This window comes from Heteronotia binoei, chromosome 6 (genome assembly GCF_032191835.1).
Source record: "Heteronotia binoei isolate CCM8104 ecotype False Entrance Well chromosome 6, APGP_CSIRO_Hbin_v1, whole genome shotgun sequence".
NCBI classification, from domain to species: Eukaryota; Metazoa; Chordata; class Lepidosauria; order Squamata; family Gekkonidae; genus Heteronotia; species Heteronotia binoei.
The window spans coordinates 135,770,929-135,796,035 of NC_083228.1; the positions used below are offsets into that span (position 1 = coordinate 135,770,929).

General features: G+C 50.6%; 1 protein-coding gene across 1 annotated transcript in view; it reads right to left on the bottom strand.

The window, feature by feature from the left end:
• Positions 1-7,105: 7,105 nt before the first annotated feature.
• The window catches only part of EEF1AKMT4 (EEF1A lysine methyltransferase 4), a 42,396-nt gene continuing 24,394 nt past the window's right edge, over positions 7,106-25,107 (bottom strand). The window contains exons 2-3 of the mRNA XM_060242804.1: positions 19,991-20,274; positions 7,106-7,986 (exon numbers count right to left, since the gene is read on the bottom strand). Of these exons, the coding sequence (XP_060098787.1) occupies positions 7,699-7,986; positions 19,991-20,274 (572 nt within the window). The 3' untranslated portion in view covers positions 7,106-7,698. The remainder of the gene's footprint in view (positions 7,987-19,990; positions 20,275-25,107) is intronic.

Sequence of the window (25,107 nt, forward strand, 5' to 3'; positions counted from 1 at the left end):
ACTCAAGGTCACACCAGCAAGTGCATATGGAGGAGTGGGGAATCAAAGCCACTACACCAAACTGGCTCTCAAGTATTTCCTTTTGCCCGTCTAGAGTCTACTGCCCCTTCAGCTTCATTGGCTGCCCTCAAGTTCTAGCATTTGGGGGAGAGGGAGAAACGATTCTGTCAACTTTCTCCACCTCATGCACAATTTTATAAACCTCTATCAGGTCCCCCCCAGTTGTTTCTTCCCTAAACTGAAAAGTCCCAGAATCCTCAGCCTTTCCTCATAGACAAGCTGCTCTAATCATATAGGTTGCCCTCTTCTACACTTTTCCCAGCTCTGCGATGTCCTTTTGGAGATACGGTGACCAGAACTGTACACAGTTGTGAGGCAACTGGTCTCCTCTCAAGGGCTAATGTGGATGGCAAGGGGCCATCCTGCAGGTGTTACTAATTGATTTCTCGGCCTGTGCAGTTTTTATCATCTTCAAGGCCAGATATGAGGTGGCGTGATTAGCTTCTCATGAGAACGTGATGCTCATAGGATGGGGGGGGGTGGCGGTGGAGGGCTAGGGGTTGATGAGGTAATTTTCTAGAGGCTTCCTCAGAGAGCTAATTCTGACTGGATGTCATCCTCACCTGATGTTGCTGGGCCAAACACTGTAACGCAGCTAACTCCAGAGTGGAAGAGACTGGTTAAGATCCTGCTGGACTGCAGTCCCTGGCAACGTAGAGAACTCCCAAGCTCTTGCCTCTGATTTTAGAACTTAAAGGTTCGTGCCGTCTAATGCCAACTCTAAAAGGCATCTGGCAGGTGGCCTAACTGTGGCTCTTTCAGCCTGAGGGCACCTTTAGAGTTCTGACATGGTGTGGTGGACACAGCCACAACATGGCTGCCTCAGCATGACCGTAAAAGGAGGCAGAGTCAGACAATCAATACACAATCAAATCGCTGTACAGGGCCAGTCAGAAGTTGTGAAGGGGCAAAAACCTCACTTGCCCCAAAGAAGAAGAAAGAGGAGGAAGGAAAGGAGATTTGATTTATACCCTGCCCTTCAATACCCAAAGGAGTCTCAGAGCATTTTACAATCTCATTTACCTTCCTCCCCCACAATAGACACCCTATGAGGTAGGTGGGACTGAGAGAGCTCTGACAGAAGCTGCCCTTTCAAGCACAGCTCTGTAAGAGCTATAACTGACCCAATTCCATTCCAGCAGCTGCACGTGGAGACTACTTTCTAAAAACTTGGTGGGTGCCAAGAAAGGCATCTGTGGGTACCATGTTGGGGTCCCTCGATCACATGGTGAAAACACTCTGGAATTTCCCCCTTCATCTGGCATATGAATGCACACTAATACAGATGCAGCCTTGCGCCGTTCTCTTTTGTAAACCACTGGCCCTTAATTTGCAAGCTGCTGTACCGGTTTTTAGAGCCAGCCTAAGAAATGGAAAAGCACTGCTCCCTTTTTGCAGACTGGAAACTAACTGGGGTGGGGGGTTTGAACCAAGGACCCCAATCAACCAGGGCAGAGGTCACACTTGGACCCAGACCTCTTAAGGTGGAATCACCTGAGAATAACTGCTTATGAACCTGAGGGTGAAGAAATCCTTTTTCTCCCTTTTTCACAATACAAGAACTCACGGGCGTTCGATGAAATTCCTGAGCAGTCGGGTTAGAAAGGATAAAAGGAAGTCCTTCCTCACCCAAAGGGTGATTAACACATGGAATTCACTGCCACAGGAGGTGGTGGCAGCTACAAGCACAGACACCTTCAAGAGGGGATCAGATCAACATATGGAGCAGAGGTCCATCAGTGGCTATTAGCCACAAGGTATAGATGGAACTCTCTGTCTGGGGCAGTGATGCTCTGTATCCTTGGTGCTTGGCGGGAGGGCAACAGTGGGAGGACTTCTAGTGTCCTGGCCCCACTGGTGGAACTCCTGATGGCACCTGGGTTTTTTGGCCACTGTGTAACAGTATTGGACTGGATGGGACATTGCCTTGACTCAACATGGCTTCTCTTATGTTCTTATTCTGGAAAGAGGTTTTTGAAATAAAAAAACCCCCTCCAAATAACCGTCCCAGCATCAAAACGCAAGCCTTGATCCGAGGATTTCCAAGGAGGATTATGGCCCTCTTCTACTTAACCGACACGTTAAAAATGGTGGAAACGGAGAGCCACACAGGTCACGAGTCACCGGCATTACTTGCAGAGAGCCGAGGCTTCAATTGGAAGTGCGGAAAATCAGGATCCCTGCGCCGCACATCAAAGTGCATCTATAATTGTAACAGTACTATAAACGAGAGAGCAGGCATATGCAGATCACTCCAGCAGCCCCGGCCCATCTTTCTGGAGGAGGCAGCTCTGATTAGATTTTATTTAAAAAAAATCCACACTTCTAATGTGCAATTAAAGGCAGGTGCTAAAATCAATTAACACTGTCAATGCTGGTTTAAAAAGAGAGAGAGAGAGAGAGAGAGAGAGAGAGAGAGAGAGAGAGAGAGAGAGAGAGAGAGAGAGAGGAACTGGGCTAAGAAGACACAGATTCAGATTCGTGGCCTTCGCAATATGCCCGCCCTGCCAAATCCCACTCGTTCCACCATGTTTTATTGGGAACTATTTTGGTGAGCGTGAGCCTGTGAACTCTGCAAAGATCTTGCTAGCCCTGTGTGCGGGGTGGGGGTGGGGGGAGGAAAAAACAGCCTTTAAATCACACAAGAACATATTCCATCTGGAAAAATCGAGGACGTGGAGGGGGGGGGGGAGAGAGAGAGAGAGAGAGAGAGCATCTGCCAGTTTCGAAGTGAGCATCGCTATGGAGATGAACGGGAGGACTCTGAAGAGAACTGGGAGCCCTGCCCTGCCCTCTTCTTTTCTCCTGGCTCTGGGCTTCCCAATTATTCGAGAGACAGAAATGGGATTAAAGCAATTTACTTGTGGCTGAGGATTAAAAAAAAAAGACTCTCTCTCTCTCTCTCTCTTCGCCTCTCCCCCCCCCCCCCACCTCGCATGCTTTTGTGAGATCTACATCAGAGAGCGTGAGAGAGAGACAAGAGGAAGCTCAGATCTCTTCCACCTCTCCTCGGTCCAAAGATGGATGGAGAGAATTAAAATGATTCAGAGGCTCGCTGGCAGTTTCATTAACAGCCACAAAAAGCGGGGAGGCTGGACACCTTCCAGAATTAGCTGGCAGAGGGAACACACGGGGGTGGTGGGGGTGGTACCGGGAAGTAGCCACATGAATGCCCTGGGACACAAATGCACTTCCCAGGGCCGCTGTGGCATTCAGCTCAACAGGCCCTGAACGTCTGCAGAGGCATGGTGACACTGCAGAGGCGACTCTGCCTCCTCAACTAGCCACAGCCCGCTGGGCGTCGCATGGTTTGGTCCAAGCACACAGCTGGACGCCTGGTTTCCATCTCTCCTCGACCCCGGCAACAAGAAACTACTGGACTGGGTTTCACGGCACACCATCTTCCGGGACAGGTCATGCTTCTTGGTCAGAAACCCTGCTCGGTACTCCATGGTCAAGACCCGCTTTGAACTTCCTGATGCCCTCAGCTCAGCCTTGACTGCTTTCTGTACTCCAGAAGAATCTGTACTGGCCAGCTGCTTCCGGGCTTCCCTCCTCTATTCAGTACTCTGCACTTAAAACAGAATCCTGTTTCAAAAGCAAGATAAGGCCACGGAACAATGTTCGAGTGCCAAACCAAGAAGAGCTGCGTTCTGTCGTTGGTTTGAGCCCTGTAAATTAAATACTTTGGCAAGCTCTTATTTTACATCATGCGCTTGAATTTTCCTAGTCATAGTAAAGGGCTAGAATCAGTGAAGGTACTATTTAGTTATTTTTCTTCATTTATACACCTCCCTTTCCCCCCCAAGGTGGCTTACAGCGTTCTCCTCTCTTCATTTTATCATCACAATAACCCTGTGAGGTAAGTTAGGCTGGGAGTGTGTGATTGGCCCACGGTCACTCAGCAAGCTTCCATGGCAGAGTTAGGATTTGAACCTGATACCTATCAAGAAGATGATGATGATATTGGATTTATATCCTGCCCTCCACTCCGAAAAGTCTCAGAGCGGCTCACAATCTCCTTTACCTTCCTCCCCCACAACAGATACCCTGTGAGGTAGATGAAGATATTGGATTTATATCCCGCCCTCCACTCTGAAGAGTCTCAGAGCGGCTCACAATCTCCTTTACCTTCCTCCCCCATAACAGACACCTGTGAGGTAGATGAAGATATTGGATTTATATCCCGCCCTCCACTCCGAAGAGTCTCAGAGCGGCTCACAATCTCCTTTCCCTTCCTCCCCAACAGACACCCTGTGAGGTAGATGAAGATATTGGATTTATATCCCGTCCTCCACTCCGAAGAGTCTCAGAGCGGCTCACAATCTCCTTTACCTTCCTCCCCCGCAACAGACACTCTGTGAGGTGGGTGGGGCTGGAGAGGGCTCTCACAGCAGCTGCCCTTTCAAGCTATGGCTGACCCAAGGCCATCCCAGCAGGTGCAAGTGGAGGAGTGGGGAATCAAACCCGGTTCTCCCAGATAAGAGTCCGCACACTTCACCACTACACCAAACTGGCTCTCCACTTTGGAGTCAGTGAGTAATTTTCTCCAGGCCAGTTTGGACAAGGACCCCAGAGGTTTTTTGCTATCTTCTGGGCATGGAGTAGAGGTCACTGTTGGTGTGGGGGTGGGGAAGGAAGTTGTGGATTCTGTGCTTTGTGTAGGGGTTGGACTAGACGACCCCGGGGGATCCCTTCTAACTCTTATCATTCTATAATCACTTCTGAGTATTATATTAGCCACATATCCACAAGTGTTATTTTGCAGCCACGAGGGCTGGGTGCTTCTTTTTTAAAAAGGAAAAAAAAAAATGGAGGCTCTCAGAAAATATAGCACACAGGGGTTTTTTTCTGCATTCATGTGCAAATGTAGCATATGAACAGTTCTGCTGATATATTTTTTTGGCCAAGACTTTCCTTCCTAGCTTGAAAAACCTGAAAATACCACTCATACAGATGGCGGGGATGGATTTACCCTAAATTTGAAACGACAGGGAGGAGGGGGATGGAATCGTGCAGAACCACACAGCTATTAGACAGAGCTCATCCCCTTTCGCATCTGGTTCCTCCCGGTCCAGTCTGTGACACAACCACACTGCCCGAAGGCTCCCTTCCTCCTTCCCGCGACACAGTCACCCTCTGTGATGACTTTTGCAAATGCAAGTGGCCACTGAATGAAATCAATGAACAGCAGGCTAAGAACAGATACAAGGAAGTCCTCCTTTGCCCAGAGTCATTAACGCATAAAATTCACTACTGCAGAAGTAGTGGCGGCTACAACCATAGGCAGCTCCAAGGGACTGGATAAACATCTGGAGTAGAGGTCCATCAGGGGCTATTAGCCACGAGGTACAGACAGATGCCCTGTGGTGCAGAGTGGTAAAGCTGCAGTACTGCAGTCCTAAGCTCTGCTCACGAACTGAGCCTGATCCCACCGGAAGCTGGGTTCAGGTAGCCGGCTCGAGGTTGACTCAGCCTTCCATCCTTCCGAGGTCAGTAAACTGAGGACCCAGCTTGCTGGGGGGGGAAGTGCAGGTGACTGGGGAAGGCAATGGCAAAGGCAAACCACCCCGTAAAACGTCTGCCGTGAAAACGTGATGCGATGTCACCCCAGAGTCGGAAACAACTGGTGCTTGCACAGGGGACTACCTTTACCTTTTTAAATAGATGGAACATTGTCTGGGGCAGTGATGCTCTGTATTCTTGGTGCTTGGGGGGGGGGCACAGTGGGGAGGGCTTCTGGACCTGCTGGTGGACTTCCCGATAGTACCTGGGTTTTGGCCACTATGTGACATGGACTGGATGGGCCATTGGCCTGATCCAGCATGACCTCTCATTATGTTCTTATGACTCCCTTTCTCCCTCTAGCCTGTGACAGTGACCTTCCCCTTGACAACTCTTCTTCCTCTAGCCCAGGGTGCCAAACTTGCTTAATGTACGAGCCATATAGAATAATCAAAGATTTCAGGTTTTCACGGCTGGTAACATCATTAGGGTTTGTAGAATCTTTCGGGCTCAAGTGCCGTGTTCTACTGGAGAAAGTTTTTCTTCCAGACGTTTCGTTCTCAGCTGCGGAGAACATCCTCAGTGGCGTTGCAGCCGGAGCAGGCGCTCTGACCTTCTTGGCTGCTATGCATTGAGTGATGCACAGCAGCCAAGAAGGTCAGAGCCCCTGCTCCGGCTGCAACGCCACTGAGGATGTTCTCCGCAGCTGAGAACGAAACGTCTGGAAGAAAAACTTTCTCCAGTAGAACACGGCACTTGAGCCTGAAAGATTCTACAAACCCTAATCATATAGAATAATGGTCAGATGTTTGAGAGCTGCAAGACATGAACATCAGATGTCTGAGAACCACACGGGAAGGAGGAAAGGAAAGGAATGGGGGAGGGAGAGGTGGAAGAAAAGCAACTTTAACTTTAAATGCATTCTCCAGGCTGCTGGCTGGCTGGGCTTGGAGAAGTGATTGAAAGAGACAAATGCCTTCTCCAAGCTGGCTGACAGGGTCGTGGTGTCTTCAAGAGCCACACAATACGTGTGAAAGAGCCACATGTGGCTCCCGAGTCATAGTTTGGCCACCCCTGCTCTAGCACATAACACAGCCACCTTCCTGAACGACTCCCTGTCCCCAGCACTACCAAAATGTATAATGGTGCCAGCACAAAGCACACATCTGTATCTGTCAATTAGTGCAATGCATTCTAATTGCAGGCATCCGCTTTTGGATGGCAAAGCCTGGGGTGTCTGGAGGTCCTGGAGATCGAAGCGTGAAAACTGTGTAGGAGCCAGGCAGGCAGAACTGTCCCAGGATTTCTGCTCTCCTTGGTCGCACCCAGGGCGTTTTGTAACAGGAGCTGCTTTGCATATTAGGCCACACAGCCCTGATGTAGCCAATCCTCCAAGAGCTTTCAGTAGGCCCTGTACTAAGAGCCCTGTAAGCTCCAAGAGGATTGGCTACATCAGGGGGGCATGGCCTAATATGCAAAGGAGTTCCTACTGAAAAAAAAAAGATCACGTGTGAAGGGAAAAGCCAAGACAACATCTGCATCGGGCAGTTCCAGCTGTGATTTATTTAGAAAGAGCAGGCTAAAGCCGCCTGGAGGCTGTTAAGACGGCAGAGGGAGAAATCCAAGATTGTGAATTTGCCTCTTTCTTGATCCTTCTCTCTTTTCCAAGAAGATACAGCCCAGTTCAGACCACTCCAGCATAACTGGAGGAGACCAAAAATGTCTTTTAAAAGATCGTGGCGTGGACAAAACATTAAAAAAAAAAACCAGCCCAGGAAATTCCAATGCCCCAACCCCTTTTCACATGAAAATTTGTAGACCTCTGATAGCAGGAATGGGACTTTAGAGAAAAGTGTTCAATACAAAACGGAGTTCATGGCAGAGAACGTTCCCATCCCGCTCTGTGGGGAAAACAGGATCCCGCTGCCAAGCGATGAGAAGGCATTAAAAATTTTTAAAAAGCAAAACAACAAATAAATATATAGATCTGCAAGAAAGAATCACTCAGAGTGACCCAAAAGATTTTGGGCTCTGGTAGTCCAACAGCGGCGATCCAGTACATGGTCACACAAGTCCTTTTCCTTGGGAAGAAAGGCCGAGCCCCTCTTGCTCCATCCCCGGGGGGGGGCGGGGTCACAGTTCAATGGTGGAGAGAAAGTTCTCCCCCTCCTCGTCCTGGAGCTGGCAGATGGGGGTCGGTGCGCCGAGGGGTGAGTGGAGGCTCCGCCCCAGAGCCAGGTCAGAGGGGGACAGCCCCTCACCCTTCTGCATGACGTACAGGAAGTAATGGAAGCCGCTGCCGTACATGACGTGACGGGTGGACCAGCCGTAGGCGGGCTGAGCGTAGTGGCACTTGCGGAAGTGGGGCTGGGCAAACGTGATAGAGATGAAGCGCCCCCGGGGCTGCAAGACTCGGCTGACCTGGAAGAAAAGAAGGGGCAAAGTTACGGATGACCTTGCTGGGGTGGGATTGGATCTGGCGCTTTCAGAAGAAGACAACGACTGCAGATTTGTACCCCGCCCTTCTCTCTGAATCAGAGACTCAGAGTGGCTTACAATCTCCTATATCTTCTCCCCCCATAACAGACACCCTGTGAGGTGGGTGGGGCTGAGAGAGTTCTCACTGCAGCTGCCCTTTCAAGGACAACTCCTACAATAGATATGGCTAACCCAAGGCCATTCCAGCAGCTGTAAGTGGAGGAGAGGGGAATCAAACCCAGTTCTCCCGGATAAGAGTCTGCACACTTAACCACTACACCAAACTGGCTCTCAAGAGATCAGGGGGAGTCTCACCCATGCCCCTTGCAATCATGCTGATCTCTAAAAGCAGAACTGGAAAGGCAAAAGCTTCTTTTTTCTAGTCCTCACAGTCAGAGGGAAACCCACATACCGTCTGCTATCGCATGCTTTAGTGCGGACATGTGTTTGCAGAAGGGCACCGGGGTCAGAACCCTTGTGGGAAGAGCCTTGAAGCTCTCGCTATAATTTCCTTCCTATGACGGGAAGAGATGGTGGCTCAGTGGTAGAGCATCTGTTTGGTAAGCAGAAGGTCCCAGGTTCAATCCCCGGCATCTCCAACTAAAAAGGGTCCAGGCAAATAGGTGTGAAAAACCTCAGCTTGAGAGACCCTGGAGAGCTGCTGCCAGTCTGAGTAGACAAGACTGACTTTGATGGACCGAGGGTCTGATTCAGTAGAAGGCAGCTTCATAGGTTCTCCAAGTCCATCCTCTTGACATTCCAGACGAAGATGAAGAGTTGGTTTTATACCCTGCTCTTCATACCTGAAGGAGTCTCAGACAGGCTTACAATCTCCTTTCCCTTCCTCTCCCCACAACAGACGCCCTGTGAGGCAGGTGGGGCTGAGAGAGCTCTGAGCGAAACTGCTCTTTAGAGAACAGCTCTGAGAGGACTTGTGACTGACCCAAGGACACCCAGCTGGCTGCATGTGGAGGAGGAGTGGGGAATCGAGCCCAGTTCTCCAGATTAGAGTCCACTGCACTGGGAAGCCAAGGCTGAAAGATCCATTCAGGATTACCCACTGAGCCCCTTGACTTGGATAGCCCAGGCCAGCCCATATCTCAAAAGCTAAGCAGGGTGAACTCTGTCATGTACTTGGATGGGAGGTTTCTTTGGAATACCAGAGCTGGGAGGCAGAGGCAGGCTCTATTCAGCCACCTCTCTGAATATCCTCCAGGCCCCCAGTAAGGGTCAGTTATGAGAGGTTGCCATGACTTCCAAGTACACACACACATCACACGAAGTTCACCGAATGGGCACCACTCCACGCTCCATCCCCGACAATGCAACACATGTGTCGTTTCTGAGCTAAGAGACCGAAGAACCAGGACGTCCCAGCCTCTGTCATGAACTCACGAGGCAACTGTGGGTGAGTCATACTTGCTCAAGTTACTGTCTGCAATGCAGGAATACTGTGCCTACCCTACGGGGACTGTATACCAAGCTACTGTGTGCCAGTGGTCTCCAGCGCTTCCAGATCTGGGACCCACTGAGCTGCTTCCTGTTGAAGCCAGTTTGGTGTAGTGGTTAAGTGCGCGGACTCTTATCTGGGAGAACAGGGTTTGATTCCCCACTCCTCCACTTGCAGCTGCTGGAATGGCCTTGGGTCAGCCATAGCTCTCGCAGAGTTGTCCTTGAAAGGGCAGCTTCTGTGAGAGCTCTCTCAGCCCCACCCACCTTTGTTGTGGGGGAGGAAGGTAAAGGAGATTGTGAGCTGCTCTGAGACTCTGAGATTCAGAGTGGAGGGTGGGATATAAATCCAATATCATCTTACTCTTCTTGAGTCAGACCACCCTGTCCATCTTCTCCCAGGGGCCTCTTTTTTTTGACACTGCTGCCCAAGATTGCTGTGTATTGTTGGAACTCTCTGAGGCAGTGATGCTCTGTATTTTCTTGGTGCTAGGGGGGGGCACAGTGGGAGGGCTTGTAGCCCCACTGGTGGACCTCCTGATGGCACTTGGGGTTTTTTGGCCACTGTGTGACACAGAGTGTTGGACCAGATGGGCCATTGGCCTGATCCAACATGACTTCTCTTATGCTCTTATAGAATCACAGAGTTGGAAGGGACCTCCAGGGTCATCTGTCCAACCCCCTGCACAATGCAAGAAACTCACAAATACCTCCCCCTAAATTCACAGGATCGTCATTGCCGTCAGATGGCCATCCAGCCTTTACTTTAAAACCTCCAAGGAAGGGGAGCCCACCACCTCCCGAGGAAGCCTGTTCCACTGAGGAATCGCTCTAACGGTCAGAACACTGGCCCCGGTTAGTACTTGAATGGGAGACCAACAAGGAATCCCAGAATCGCTCACCAACGTGAGTGGTGACTTTATCAGTTCGAGGGAAGTTCTTCCTAATGTTGAGCCGGAAACTCTTTTGATCTAATTTCAGCCCATTGGTTCTGTTCCTACCTTCTGGGGCCACAGAAAAAAATTCCCCACCATTCTCTATATCAGGGGTGGCCGACGGTAGCTCTCCAGGTGTTTTTTTTGCCTACAACTCTCATCAGCCCCAGACATTGGCCATGCTGGCTGGGGCTGATGGGAGTTGTAGGCAAAAAAAAAAACATCTGGAGAGCTACTGTTGGCCATCCCTGCTCTGTATGTTCTTAACACCCTTTATTACCTGGGGAGACACCAAATTCTGAATGTGGGGCATTCAGCGAGGAAAGCTACAGCCCCTCCCTGGACACAATTTCAAACAATAATCCAGACTCTGAATCTCCCTTTTTGGGGGGAACGTACACAAATCCCAGGACCCTGAACGCCCCTCCCTTCGTCTCCCTGGCTCCCGTGGCAACCTAGCTTCCAGCAGTGCCTCCTGTCCTCTGCCCGCCAAGACATGCCGGAGCCAAGATCTTAAAGAGACGCTGTGTCCAAGGTACGGCGTGTTTGAAGCCGAGTGGACTTGACCCTTTTAATCATCATTTTCTCCTCTCTGGAACTAAGCTGCCGCTAATGGGATGGAAAAGAACATCAATTTTCTTGCTTGGTTTTATCCAAAGTCAAAGGCATTTACGGCCAGGGCCGGGCGTGCTTGGCATGTTAACTCAGCCGCCGGGCCTCGCTTGGATCCTCCCCCCCCCCTTCTCCCGCTCTCTCCTGCACCACGGTGCGAGCGGCACGCCCAGAGGAGCTGGGAAACACCCCCGCACTCGGCTGCCCGGGCCCCCCGTGACAGGTGGGGGGATTGAATGCCCTTCCTTTCTCATGACTCATCGCTTAACCAGAACAGCCTGTAGCGGGAGGCTGGAATGGTCCTCTTTGAATGGGACTCAAGGGAGAAAGGAGCGCGTGGATTTCTATGGCTGGGGAAGAGGAATTGGGGAAGGAGGGAGATGCTTCAGACGAGGGGAGCCCTCGCGGCACTCGGGGCCACGCCGAATTAGGGGTGCCTTCCAGCCCCACCAACTTTACCCCAACGAGCCTTAAGAAACATATTCTGTCGCGCAGACGTGTGGCAACCTGCACTACTGCATTCTCTTACAGCAGTGTTCCCCAACCTTTTGGGCACCAGGGACTGTTTTTGTGGAAGACAATTTTCCCACAGACACGAGGGTGGGGGGGGGGATGGTTTTGGGATGATACAATTGTGCACTTTATTTTGGTGTAAAGAAGAAGAATTGCAGATTTATACCCCAGCCTTCTCTCTACATTAGAGACTCAGAGCAGCTTACAATCTCCTATATCTTCTCCCCCCACAACAGACATCCTGTGAGGTGGGTGGGGCTGAGAGGACTTTCACAGCAGCTGCCCTTTCAAAGACAACTCCTGCGAAAGCTATGGCTGACCCAAGGCCATTCCAGCAGGTGCAAGTGTAGGAGTGGGGAATCAAACCCGGTTCTCCCAGATAAGAGTCCGCACACTTAACCACTACACCAAACCGGCTCTCTTTGGTTAAGCGTGTGGACTCTTATCTGGGAGAACCGGGTTTGATTCCCCACTCCTCCACCTGCAGCTGCTGGTATGGCCTTGGGTCACCACAGAAGAAGAACTGCAGATTTATACTCCGCCCTTCCCTCTGAATCAGAGCGGCTTACAATCTCCTATATCTTCTTCCCCCACAACAGTCACCCTGTGAGGTAGGTGGGGCTGACAGGGCTCTCACAGCAGCATAGCTCTTGCAGAGTTGTCCTTGAAAGGGCAGCTTCTGGGGAGAGCCCTCTCAGTCCCACCCATCTCACAGGGTGTCTGTTGTGCGGGAGGAAGATAAAGGAGATTGTGAGGGGAGGTTATAAATCCAATGTCTACTTCTTATTACTATTACTACATTGTAATATATAATGAAATAACTATACAACTCATGGCCTAGTTGCTAACAGGCCACGGGCCGGTTGGGGACCCCTGTCTTAGAGGCATCTTAGCGGGTGATGGGGGAAGGAGAAGAGGTCCTTCTTTTTGCTACATGGTCCCTTGGTAAATTAAGAACCTCTTCAGCAGGCACCTGCAGCCTCTTTGAGCCTACGGGCACCTTTAGAATTCTCAGGCTCAGCCACAAAATGGCCGCCACAAAATGGTGACCACGGGAGGCGGAGCCAGCTAGAAAACAGCTGCTACAAAATGGCGACCACAGGAGGCGGAGCCAGCCACAAAATGGTGGCTGCAGCTCGCCTTCAGCGACACAGCGAAGACCCTTTTGCTATGGTGGCAGCTGCTACCAAAGCAACGTTTTGAAAATCTGCACAAGCGACCAAATCTCTAACGACCAATCAGGAGCCTTGTTGGGTCAAAGCCTCACATGGCCCCACCCAATTCCTAGAAACTGAGAGGTGATATGATCGCCATCTTCACGCACTTGAAGGGCTGTCCTATAGAGGATGGCGCAGAGTTGCTTTCTATGGCCCCAGAAGGTAGGACCAGAACCAATGGGTTCAAATTAAATCAGAAGAGTTTCTGGCTCAATATTAGGAAGGACTTCCTGACAGGCTTCCTCGGGAGGTGGTGGGCTCTCCTTCCTTGGAGGTTTTTAAGCAGAGGTTTCCATGGCCATCGGACAGCAATGCTGATCCTTTGAACTTAGAGGGAAGTACTTGTGAATTTCCTTCATTGTGCAGGGGGTTGGACTAGATGACCCTGGGGATCCCTTCCAATTCCATGATTCTAAACGCTTGACTGACACGAGGAAAGGTGCTGGTGGGAACATGGCACCCATGGGCATCATGTTGCTTTTTGGTACTGGAGTGGTGCAGGGAACGGCTGTCAAGCCGCTGCTGACTCGTGGTGACCCTGTAGGGCAGGGGTGTCAAACATGCTGCCCACAGGCCAAACCGACCTGCCCAGGGCTTTAATCAGGTCTGTGGGGCTCTCTTCTCCCCTCTCCCCCTCCCGTCCTCACCCTGTGAAGCTCCGAAGGCTGCAAGGAAGTTCCCAGCTCCTTCTGCCTTCTCTTTGCAGAGGTTAAAACTGAAAGCAAAGTTGCAAAGAAAATGCGGAATGGATTTCCCACTCTGGCTTCTGGACAGAGCAGGGGTGAACACAAAAAGCCCACTCTACGTTTTCCTTGCAACTTTGTCTGGGTGTTTCAATGGAGAGGAACTTACCAGCGTTCCTAAGGCTGGGATGGGACGGTGGCTCAGTGGTAGAGCATCTGCTTGGGAAGCAGAAGGTCCCAGGTTCAATCCCTGGCATCTCCAAAAAAGGGTCCAGGCAAATAGGTGTGAAAAACCTCAGCTTGAGACCCTGGAGCGCCGCTGCCAGCCTGAGTAGACAATACTGACTTTGATGGACCAAGGGTCTGATTCAGTTTAAGGCAGCTTCATATGTTCATATGTTCAAGGCCAGCTGAAGCTTTCTGGAGTTGTGTCCTTGCAAACCAAGCGTTGATGCCTTAAGCCGGCTTTGTCTCTTCTCAGTGGAGTAAAAACTAGTGCCTAGCGAGTACTCTAACTTGGGAACCCATAGCCAAAGGGGGATATGACACTGGAGAGCCACTGCTAACCTGAATAGACCTGGGGAGGTGGGGAGAAGCTTGAAGTGCCTTGCCGTTTCATGTTTTCCTAGGCTGAGAACATTTTTAAAAGTTTATTTATTTATGTACATTTATAGTCCGCCCTTTCCCATGAAGGGCTCAGGGCGGATTCCAACAAGCTAAAACGTTAAAACCAACGGTAAAACATCGGAATAGTTAAAACAATTAAGCCAATAAATAAAAATTAATTGTTTTAAGACGGCATGGAGGGTATGAGCACATGAAGCGTAATTATCATCGGCAGCCTAAGTTGCCCAAAGACGTCAACAGTATTGGCCCCAAAGGAAGTGGCAATAATTGCAGGGAGGCCAGTTAGATGGTATAATAGAATGAGGACGTCCGCTTGCTTCAACCATAGACCTGGCAGAACAGCTCCGCTTTACAGGCCCTCCAGAATGGTAACAAATCCGGAAGGGTCTGAATCTCTATAGGGAGCTGATTCCACCAGGTTGGAAAAAGCCCTGGCTGATGCAAGCCGGATGTCCTTTGGGCCAAGGATGGTCAGAAGATGTTGGCTGGACGATCGTAATGGCCTTCAAGGCTCGTATGGGGAGAGATGGTATAATGTTTCTGCTGTGATCTTTGTGTTTTCCTTGATGTTTTATTTTTAAAACTGCATTTTCTCCCTTTCTCACAATACAAAAACTCGTGAGCATTCGATGAAATTGCTGAGCAGTCGGGTTAGAACGGATAAAAAGAAGTCCTTCACCCAAAGGGGGATTAACATGTGGAATTCACTGCCACAGGAGGTGGTGGCGGCTACAAGCATAGCCAGCTTCGAGAGAGGGTTAGATAAAAATATGGAACAAAGGTCCATCAGTGCTATTAGCCACAGTGTGTGTGTGTGTGCATAAATAATTTTTTTGGCCACTGTGTGACACAGAGTGTTGTAGGGCAGGGGTGGATGGGCCACAGGCCTGATCCAACATGGCTTCTTTATGTTCTTAAAATCCCCCTACCCTGCCCCCCCCTTTCCATTTAAACAAAATATTGCAGGAGTTTTAAGCATGTTTGCATTTTAAGGTAAAAACCATGGGGACTAGAAACCTGCTTTAAAAAGTAACAAACGAGAGACTGGGATTCTTCGCCTGCCCTAAAAGCCTGGTCTTTTCTCCAGTTGCACGTGAATGCAAACCGCCCTGAACGCAGGAAGGGGAGGAAAAAGAAGCATTCCCGGATCAAGCGAGGATAAGAGGTTACGAAAGCCAGGAGGGGGGAGAGAGTGCAGGAGCCTTTGCCAAAGGCAGATTTTGCAGGCCAAGGAAGGCTTCACAAATCCACACATCCGAGAAAGTCAAACGGCATCTTTTGCTTCCCGACGAAAAGTGTCCAGCAGGAGAGGGAAGGGAAATGACAGGCGGGAATGACAAACCGCAGGCTTAGCAAACCTGGCAACCACGCTGGCTGAAGGCAGAGTGTTATGAAGACAAGAGATGGTGTTCCGCTTAGGAGCTCTCTCTTGGTAGGTGAGAGGAGTGATGTTTAACAGACAATATTCAGGCCAGAGTAAGCCACAGCAGAGGGGAGGGGGACGCGGTAGGAGGCGGGATGGCGCTATGGCAACCCAGAGGCACAGAAAGGAGGTGAGAAACTGACACCCACATTTGACCTTTAAGCCCTGTATCACCTCCCATGACATTTCATTGGGCGCTAGAAGGATGGACGGAGTCCTCAGATCTTTCCTCTTTCAATTACCTTTCCCTGAAACAAAACCTCTCCAGAACGGTTCCCGTCAAACAGAGAGGGCTAGAGAAAAAAGGGTATGGGCAAACACCATCACTAGGAGCTGGTGAGATTCACAACAGAAAAGAACAAATGCAGGCATCTGGTTGAATGCAAACTCGTGCATCTGGAGAAATTTTGTTGCCATTTAATGAGACGGGCTCTGGTGGTGTAGCTACGGAAGTGCCCCCACCCCCAAACCAGTTTCAATGCACGCAGGCATCACCGTGGAATGCCAAAAAGACAAATCAGTGGGTCCTTGATCAAGTCAAGCCTGAACTCTCCCTAGAAACATAGAGCTGGAAGGGACCTTCAAGGGCCATCTAGACTGAAGTCCCAATGCGAAGCATGCTTATATGAGAGCAAGGGCTTTTTTTTGTAGCAGGAACTCCTTTGCAAGGCACCCCCTGCTGTAGCCAATCCTCACTGGGCTTTACAGTAGGCCTCTTGTTAGTACAGGGCCTACTGTAAGCCCCAGGAGGATTGGCTACAGCAGGGGGTGCAAAGGAGTTCCTGCTACAAAAAAAGCCTTGCTTGAGAGTAAGCTTGCATTACATCCCTCCTCAGCCTTTGAGAGCCGCACAATGTGTGTGAAAGGCTTGTATGAGGCTCCCATGCCGCAGTTTGGCTGCCCCTGCTCAGGAGGATCCAGCATGGCCACCTCTTCTCCCAAGGGAGCCTTCAGTGAATAAGACACCAAACGCCTTGTCCAGAGATGGCAGCAGGGAACTTTGCCAGCTTGAAACTGAAGTTTGAGTGCATTGGGTGGGGAGGGGGGAGAGAGAAGAAGATGAAGAAGAAGATATTGGATTTATATCCCGCCCTCCACTTCGAAGAGTCTCAGAGCAGCTCACAATCTCCTTTCCCTTCCTCCCCCACAACAGACACCCTGTGAGGTAGATGAAGATATTGGATTTATATCCCACCCTCCACTCCGAATCTCAGAGCAGCTCACAATCTCCTTTACCTCCCTCCCCCACAACAGACACCCTGTGAGGTAGATGAAGATACTGGATTTATATCCCGCCCTCCACTCGGAAGAGTCTCAGAGCAGCTCACAATCTCCTTTCCCTTCCTCCCCCCCAACAGACACTCTGTGAGGTAGATGAAGATATTGGATTTATATCCCGCCCTCCACTTCGAAGAGTCTCAGAGCAGCTCACAATCTCCTTTCCCTTCCTCCCCCACAACAGACACCCTGTGAGGTAGATGAAGATACTGGATTTATATCCCGCCCTCCACTCGGAAGAGTCTCAGAGTGGCTCACAATCCCCTTTCCCTTCCTCCCCCACAACAGACACCCTGTGAGGTGGGTGGGGCTGAGAGGGCTCTCACAGCAGCTGCCCTTTCAAGGACAACCTCTGCCAGAGCTATGGCTGACCCAAGGCCATGCTAGCAGGTGCAAGTGGAGGAGTGGAAATCAAACCCGGTTCTCCAAGATAAGAGTCCGCGCACTTAACCACTACACCAAACTGAAGATCTTGTTCCTGGGGAAAAGACTTTAAGGGATGCAGCCCCGCCTCTTTGTGTGGCAGAGACACCCACAACGATTCCTCGAGGAAAAAGAGCAGAGAGGGGGGATAAGAAGATGATGATATTGGATTTATATCCCACCCTATACTCTGAATCTCAGATTCTCAGAGTGGTCACAATCTCCTTTACCTCCCCCCGCCCCGCCTACAACAGACACCCTGTGAGGTAGGTGGGGCTGAGAGAGCTCTCACAGCTGCTCCTTTTCAAGGACAACTCTTGCAAGAGCTATGGCTGAACCAAGGCCATTCCAGCAGCTGCAAGTGGAGGAGCGGGGAATCAAACCCGGTTCTCCCAGATGAGAGTCGGCGCACTTCACCACTGCACCAAACTGGTTGAAAGAGGGGCTGATCCTCAGAAACCCCTTCCAAAAGCAGTTGAGCAGAGAAACGTGAGTGGGGCAGACGTCCCTTTGAGGTTTGCCAGGTCCCCTCCCCCTGCTCCTATGGGTGAAGGATGGGGGCTTGGGTTGCCAGATCCAGGTTGAGAAATTCCTGGAGATGCAGCCTGGAGAGGACAGCGACCCCCCCCCCCAGTGGGGTACAATGCCATAGAGTCCACCCTCCAAAGCAGCCATTTTCTCCAAGGGAACTGATCTCTGGGAGATGAGATGTTGATTCCAGGGGATCTCCAGGTCCCACCTGGAGGTCAGCATCTCTAGTCCCTTTGCACGTTTTCCCAAGCTGCCAAAAGCACTGAAGTAAGGGCCTAGCCCTATATCGCCTCCAAAAAAGAATAAATGAGGAAGGGGGGGGAGGGCAAAACAGAATTGTGGAAGGGGGAAAGAAATGGAAAGCCTTCCCTCCTCACACCTTGTTTAACAGACAACATGAAGCTCAATGGAGACCCTGCTGGGATGGACAGCTCGCAGCAATTAATAGCTGCCTACAGGCATTACCTGTCCCTATGGCAACGCCTTGGCCTAGTCGGGCCTAGTCGATACTGATGACCGTTGCTGTGGAAACCGGGAGGACTAGACGGTCAAATCCAGGGTGTGCGCATGTGTGTGTGTGGGGGGAATCAGTGACTAATAAGATGGAACTAGAAGGGGGGATGGAGCGAGAGACAGCGAGAGAGAAAGAAAGTGTCCATGCGGTATAGCCCTTCCCAGGCAAGCTCCTCAAACCCAGCTGGCAGGAACTGGGCCAGCTCCGGGCCTCCCAACATTGCCGCCGGCCCCCTTTCATTGGAGCTGTACCCTTAACCAGGCCATGGTCAAAGGGTGCCTCACAAACGTAGATGCAGGGCTGCTTCACAGATGGCAATTTCAGGCAGGGAGGAGTCGGCATGGCAAATGCGTGCGATTCAGGGCTTGGGGGGGGGTTAGGGAAGGGGAGGAGGAAAGAAGAGGAATTTCACCACTTAAAAATGCACACCACCCTACAGAGTGTAACTTTACAGAGGTGAGGGGGGGGGGAGGAGAGATGCTCCACCAGCTCCTCCTACGTCCCGTCTGGAGTTAGCGCTTTCTTGCCCTGTGCCGAATGGAGCTTGCCGGGGTGGGGCTGCGCCCTGAAGGCTGGGCCCCCTTCCTCTTCTTCAGCGTCTTCACTGCCTGTTCATCCCTCCCAGCTGCTAACTGCCCTGGCAAAAGTGCTGCGGAGGTGCTCCCTGTCTTGGCTGCAGAGGGAATTGATTTGAACCTGGCTGAGACGGCGTGGGGATTCCACATGGGTGGTTGAGATTGTCCCCTGTGAGGAGGCACACAATTCAGTGCAGCTCAGACTAAAACTGGTATGGCCAGTAAAGTATAGATGAGGGTTTCTGAGAAGACAAAGAGAGCTGTCTGTCACCCACTGAGTGATCAGAGATCTTCCCTCTCTCTTCCGAAGGAACTGAACCATGAGTTCTTGGGTCAAAAGTCACTCGAGGTTTGTGGGGTGGGGGAGAGACAGACAGAGAGCATCCGGGCTACCTCGATCTCGAAAGATCTCAAAAGCTAAGCAAAATCAACCCTGGTTAATAGTTTGATCGCATGACGAGCCAGTTTGGTGTAGTGGTTAAGTGTGCGGACTCTTATCTGGGAGAACCGGGTTTGATTCCCCACTCCTCCACGTGCGCCTGCTGGAATGGCCTTGGGTCAGCCATAGTTCTGGCAGAGGTTGTCCTTCAAAGGGCAGCTGCTGTGAGAGTCCTCTCAGCCCCAACCACCTCACAGGGTGTCTGTTGTGGGGGAGGAAGATAAAGGAGATTGTGAGCCGCTCTGAGACTCGAAGTGGAGGTCAGGCTATAAATCCAATATCATCTTTTTTTTGTAGCAGGAACTCCTTTGCATATTAGGCCACACTCCCTGATGCAGTCAATCCTCCAAGAGCTTACGGGGCTCTTAGTACAGGGCCTACTGTAAGCTCTTGAAGGATTGGCCACATCAGGGGTGTGTGGGCCTAATATGCAAAGAAGTTCCTGCCAGAAACAAAAGCCCTGGTTTGATGGGAGACCACCAAGGTAGTCCAGAATCACAACACAGAGGCAGTTCAGTGAGTCACCTCTCATTAGTCCAGAAGCACACATTTTAGAAAGCGTCAGTTGTTCAGACAAAAAAAGCAGCTCTACAGCAAGTCTAAGCCAAAAGAGGGAGGGGACAAAACACAAGCTGTGCCACTGAGGAAAACACCAGAGGTAGCCACATGTAGCCACGGTTAGTGGCACCTCCTCCAACCTAAGCCTTGGCGGAGGTCTGCTCACTCACCTCCGTCAAAACTCGTTCCAGGAGTGTTTTGGCCTCCTGAGACACATGCCAAGGATCTGTCTCTTCCACCATCATGGAATCGAGAGTGCCCTTCTCCAAGACCACGTCAAAGCTTGCATCCTGGAATGCCAAGGCCTGGGCATCCATTACTACCCACTGGAGTTCTGGGCAGTGGGCGTAGTAATCCTGCATGCTTGCAATACAAGCTGCGGAGTAGTCAATGCTGGTGATGTCTGTATAGCCCAGCTGGTAGAGGTTGTAACTCAAAGCACTGTTCCCACAGCCTGCAAAGAGATACTGTGTTAGGTTATGCCTACGACCCAAAGAGCCATTTCCCAGAGACACAGAGGGAAAAGACACACATGCACACATGGAATTGCCTTGCACAGAAGCAGACAGCTGGTCCATCAAGGTCGGTTGTCTACTCAGACCAGCAGTGGTTCTCCAGGGTCTCAAGCAGAGGTCTTCCACATTACCTCTTACTTGATCTTTTCAACTGGAGACAACAGGGATTGAACCTGGGACCTTCTGCATGCCATGCAAATACTCTGAGCTATGCTCCTTTCCTTTAAGCCAGTTTGGTGTAGTGGTTAAGTGGTTCTCTCTTATCTGGGAGAACCGGGTTTGATTCTCCACTCCTCCACTTGCACCTGCTGGAATGGCCTTGGATTAGCCATAGCTCTTGTAGGAGCTCTTGCAGTCTTCTTCTTCTCTAGTCCAACTAATACTTCTAGGCCTTCTCTATGGTTGGGAGTTGACCTTGTATACGGCAGCCATGAGGTGACCTATCTGCTTGATAGCCTAATGCCACAGCCACTGTACAACAGCTAGGCAGTCAGTCATGCGGTGGTTAGAGCTCTGGACCAAGACCTGGGAGACTCCAACTGGGGCAGTGATGCTCTGTATTGCTTGGGGGGCAACATTGGGAGGGCTACTGGAGTTCTGGTGCCACTGGTGGGCCTCCTGAGGGCGCCTGGGTTTTGGCCACTGTGTGACACAGAGTGTTGGGCTGGATGGGCTACTGGCCTGAGCCAACATGGCTTCTCTTATGTTCTTATGTGACACAGAGTATTGGACTGGATGGGCCATTAGCCTGATCCAACATGGCTTCTCTTATGTTCTTATATAGAGCACAGATCCATGAGTGGCTATTAGCCAGAAGCTAATGGAACAGTCCATCAGATGGAACACTCCGTCTGTGGCAATGGTGCTCTGTATTCTTCTTTGATTTTTATCCTGTCCTCCCCCACAAGCAGGCTTCTTGGTGTCTGGGGGGCAAAAGTGGGAGGGCTTCTGGAATTCTAGCCCCACCAGTGAATCTCCTGAGGGCTAGAACTGGTTTTTGGCCACTGTGTGACAGCGTGTAGGACTGAATGGGCCACTGGCCTGATCTAACATGGCTTCTCTTATGTTCTTATGTCTGGGGCAGTGTTGCTCTGTATTTTGGTGCTTGGGGGGCAACAACAAAAGGGCTTCTGGAGTTCTGGCCCCACTGTTGGACCTCCTGAGGGCACCTGGGTTTTAGCCACTGTGTGACACAGAGTGGTGGACTGGATGAGCCATTGGCTTGACCCAACATGGCTTCTGTTATGCTGTTATGACATGCAAGTTCAAGTCCCCAGCCTGCCAACAATCAATAAGTGGTCTTGGGCCAGTCATTCCCTCTTACTCTGCCCTACCTTTACTGGGTTGTTGCCGGATAGATCAGGAGGAAACACACACTGAGTTCCTTGGAAGAAGGAAAAAATAAAAATGCACTGAAAGAGAGAATCGTGCTTTTTGAGCATGACCCACAGACGCAGCTCTAGCACCAAAATCCAAGATACGCCTTGCTGAAACCAGCACTCCCTTCTGAGACTCCGTGTTAGTCAGAGTGTCGGACTTGGATCTGGGAGAACCAGGTTCGAATCCCCTCTCAGCCCTGAACAGGATTTCCAAGCCACTGAACAAGCCCATCCTGTTCCGATTTGGCCGGTGTGGTGTAGGATCTGAGAGAGCCAGGTTTGAATCCTCACTGTGCCCTGGAAGTTTGCTGGGTGACCATGAGCCAGTCGGACTCTCTCGGCCGAACCTACCTCACTGGGTTGTTGTGAGGGCAAAACGGAGGAGGAAGTAAGCAGCTTCGTGTTCTTATTGGAAGAAAGCTGGGATAGAAAGGGAGCGAAATAAAATAAGGTTCCCCTGCTACTTTCATAGACGTCTCAAAAGTCTTCAGTCACAGCAGCCCTCATTTTGGGCAGGAGCTCACAGGAGCGGAGCTCTGGAAGTTCTAAATTTTATTGTGCTTTTTCTTACACCGCCCCCCCCCCCCCCCCAAAAAAAAAAAGACTTGTTTCTGGGCTCCATTTTCAAACCCCCTGTGAGAATTTTGCTGAACTCTAAAATTTGACAAACTTTCTAAGATTTCTCCCCACCAAAAATGGGGAAATAACCAAAACATATAAAGCAGACAGATGGAAATCTTCATCGTGCCACTGTGGCCGCATAGGAGAAAGTAACTGAAAAACTATGATGGGAATCAGGTTTTATTATGACAATTCTAATTCAAGAAGCATTCGAAGGTAGATGCTGAGCTGCTACGATTTAGTACACCTTCTGGTGATGTCACAGGTGTGTGGCAAAGAGTTCATATGCAGAATGAGTTGTGCTAATGAGGTCCGGCACCTCTTTTCCTATTAAATGATCCGAGTCAGGGGCAATGGCCTCCGGTGTTCAAAGAGGCGCTGGCCCGGTTTCTGCCTCAGTACACAGTGCCCCTGAACATGCACGGTGCGATTTTCTTTTGCCATGTTAAGATGGGATTTTTGCATCTCGGTTAAAGGCAAGCAGGAAAACTGCCTCATCCCCTTTCAACCTGGGGCAGTTCCAGGAACCTGCCTTGCAAACCGCTCTGTAGCTTTCTGACTCTCGAAGATCGAGGCTGGGGGAAGGGAGAAAACGGGGCCGAGTGGGTGCCCCGGATCACAATTAACTTAATTAGAAGTTGAAGCAGCACTTAATGAGAGGGTTGCAAAAGGCACGTTAATTACTTTCACATCAAGCTTGGCATTTTGCATGCCTGGCAGTAGCACGGAGGCACTAGGACTCTTGAGCCCAAGAACGGGACGCCTTGGTGCCAACACCCCCCCCATACCCTAAAGCAGGGGTGGCCAAACTTGCTTAAGGTAAGAGCCACATAGAATAAATGTCAGATGTCTGAGAGCTCCAAGACACGAATATCAGATGTTTGAGAGCTGCAAGGAAGGGAGGGAAATAGATGGGGAGGGAGAAGTGAAAAAAAGCAACTTTAAATGCATTCTCCAAGCCTTTGGCTAGCTTGACTTGGAGAAGCGATTTAAAGAAGAGAAACGCCTCCTTGGAGCCGGCTGACAGGATGGGGGAGGCTTTGAGAGCCACACAATATGCACGAAAGAGCCACATGTGGCTCCAAGTCACAGTTTGGCCACACCTGCCCCAAAGTATGGCATGAAATTGGCTGCAGGTATATTTGCCTCTTTAGGCGGAATGAATTAGATGGAATGAATTAATCAATCAGTGGTGCAGCCGCATCTGCATCTGGAGTACTGTGTACAATTCTGGTCACCGCACCTCGAAAAAAATATTATAGCATTGGAAAAAGCCCAGAAAAGGGCAAATAGAATGATTCAAAGATTGGAACACTTTCCCTATGAAGGAAGGCTGAAACGCTTGGGCTCTTTAGCTTGGAGAAATGTCGACTGAGGGATGACATGATAGAAGTTTACAAGATTGTGCATGGGATGGAGAAGGTAGAGAAAGAAGTACTTTTCTCTCTTTCTCACAATACAAGAACTTGTGGGCACTCAATGAAATTGCTGAGCAGTCGGGTTAGAATGGATAAAAGGAGGTACTTCTTCACCCAAAGGGTGATTAACACGTGGAATTCACTGCCACAGGAGGCGGGTGGCGGCTACAAGCATAGGCAGCTTCAAGAGGGGTTTGGATCAACATATGGAGCAGAGGTCCATCAGTGGCTATTAGCCACAGCGTATTGTCGGAACTCTCTGTCTGGAGCAAGTGATGCTCTGTATTCTTGATGCTTGGGAGGGGCAATGGGAAGGCTTCTAGTGTCCTGGCCCCACTGGTGGACCTCCTGATGGCACCTGGGTTTTTGGCCACTGTGTGACACAAGAGTGTTGGACTGGATGGGCCACTGGCCTGATCCAACATGGCTTCTCTTATGTTCTTATGTCTGAGGCAGTGATGCTCTGTATTCTTGGTGCTTGGGAGGGCAACAGTGGGAGGGCTTCTAGTGTCCTGGCTCCACTGGTGGACCTCCTGATGGCACCTGGGTTTTTTGGCCACTGTGTGACGCAAGAGTGTTGACTGGATCCAACATGGCTTCTCTTTTGTTCTTATGCTGTTATGAATGAGCATCTCATCCCACGCAGAACTGGGTACAGAAAGTCAGTCACCTATCCACTTTGTAAGTTTCTAGCCCTTATGAAGGCAGACAGCAATTTGTACAAGGGGAGTTAAATAAAGGGGGGGTGGGGGGTGGCACCATTACAGACTGGGAATCCTGACTGTTCAAGGATCCCAAAGAGGGGCGAAGTCTTAATCTAGGATGAGAAACACACCCTGGAAAACACCACCTTGGCCAGGGAGGGTCCCCTGCTTTTCTAAGCCTGTGGGCACCTTTGGAATTAGCATGTTGGGCACAGCCACAAAATGGCTGCCACGGGAGCTGCAGCCAGCCCACAAAATGGCCGCCACAACTTACCTCTCCAGTCACACAGCGATGATCCCTGTGGTGTGACGGGAGCTACGGCCAAAGCAACGCTTTTAAAAACCCGCACAGCCACTCCAATCTCCAACGGCCAATCGGACGCCTTGTTCGGGCCAACGCTCCACCTGGCCCCACCCGCTCCCTAAAAATTTCTGGCCAACACTAGAAAAGGAATCAGGCCCTGGGGGAGGCAGCCACGAAATAATCCTGCCCCCCCCATTTTATTTACATCCTTCATCGTTCGCCTCTCTCACTGAGACTCAGGACAGATGGCATAATGCAAACCTGTACAAATCAACAGGACAATTCACCTAACAAACACCGGAGTGGGACGTATATGTAACATCGGAATTGGTCCCTGTCACTCAGA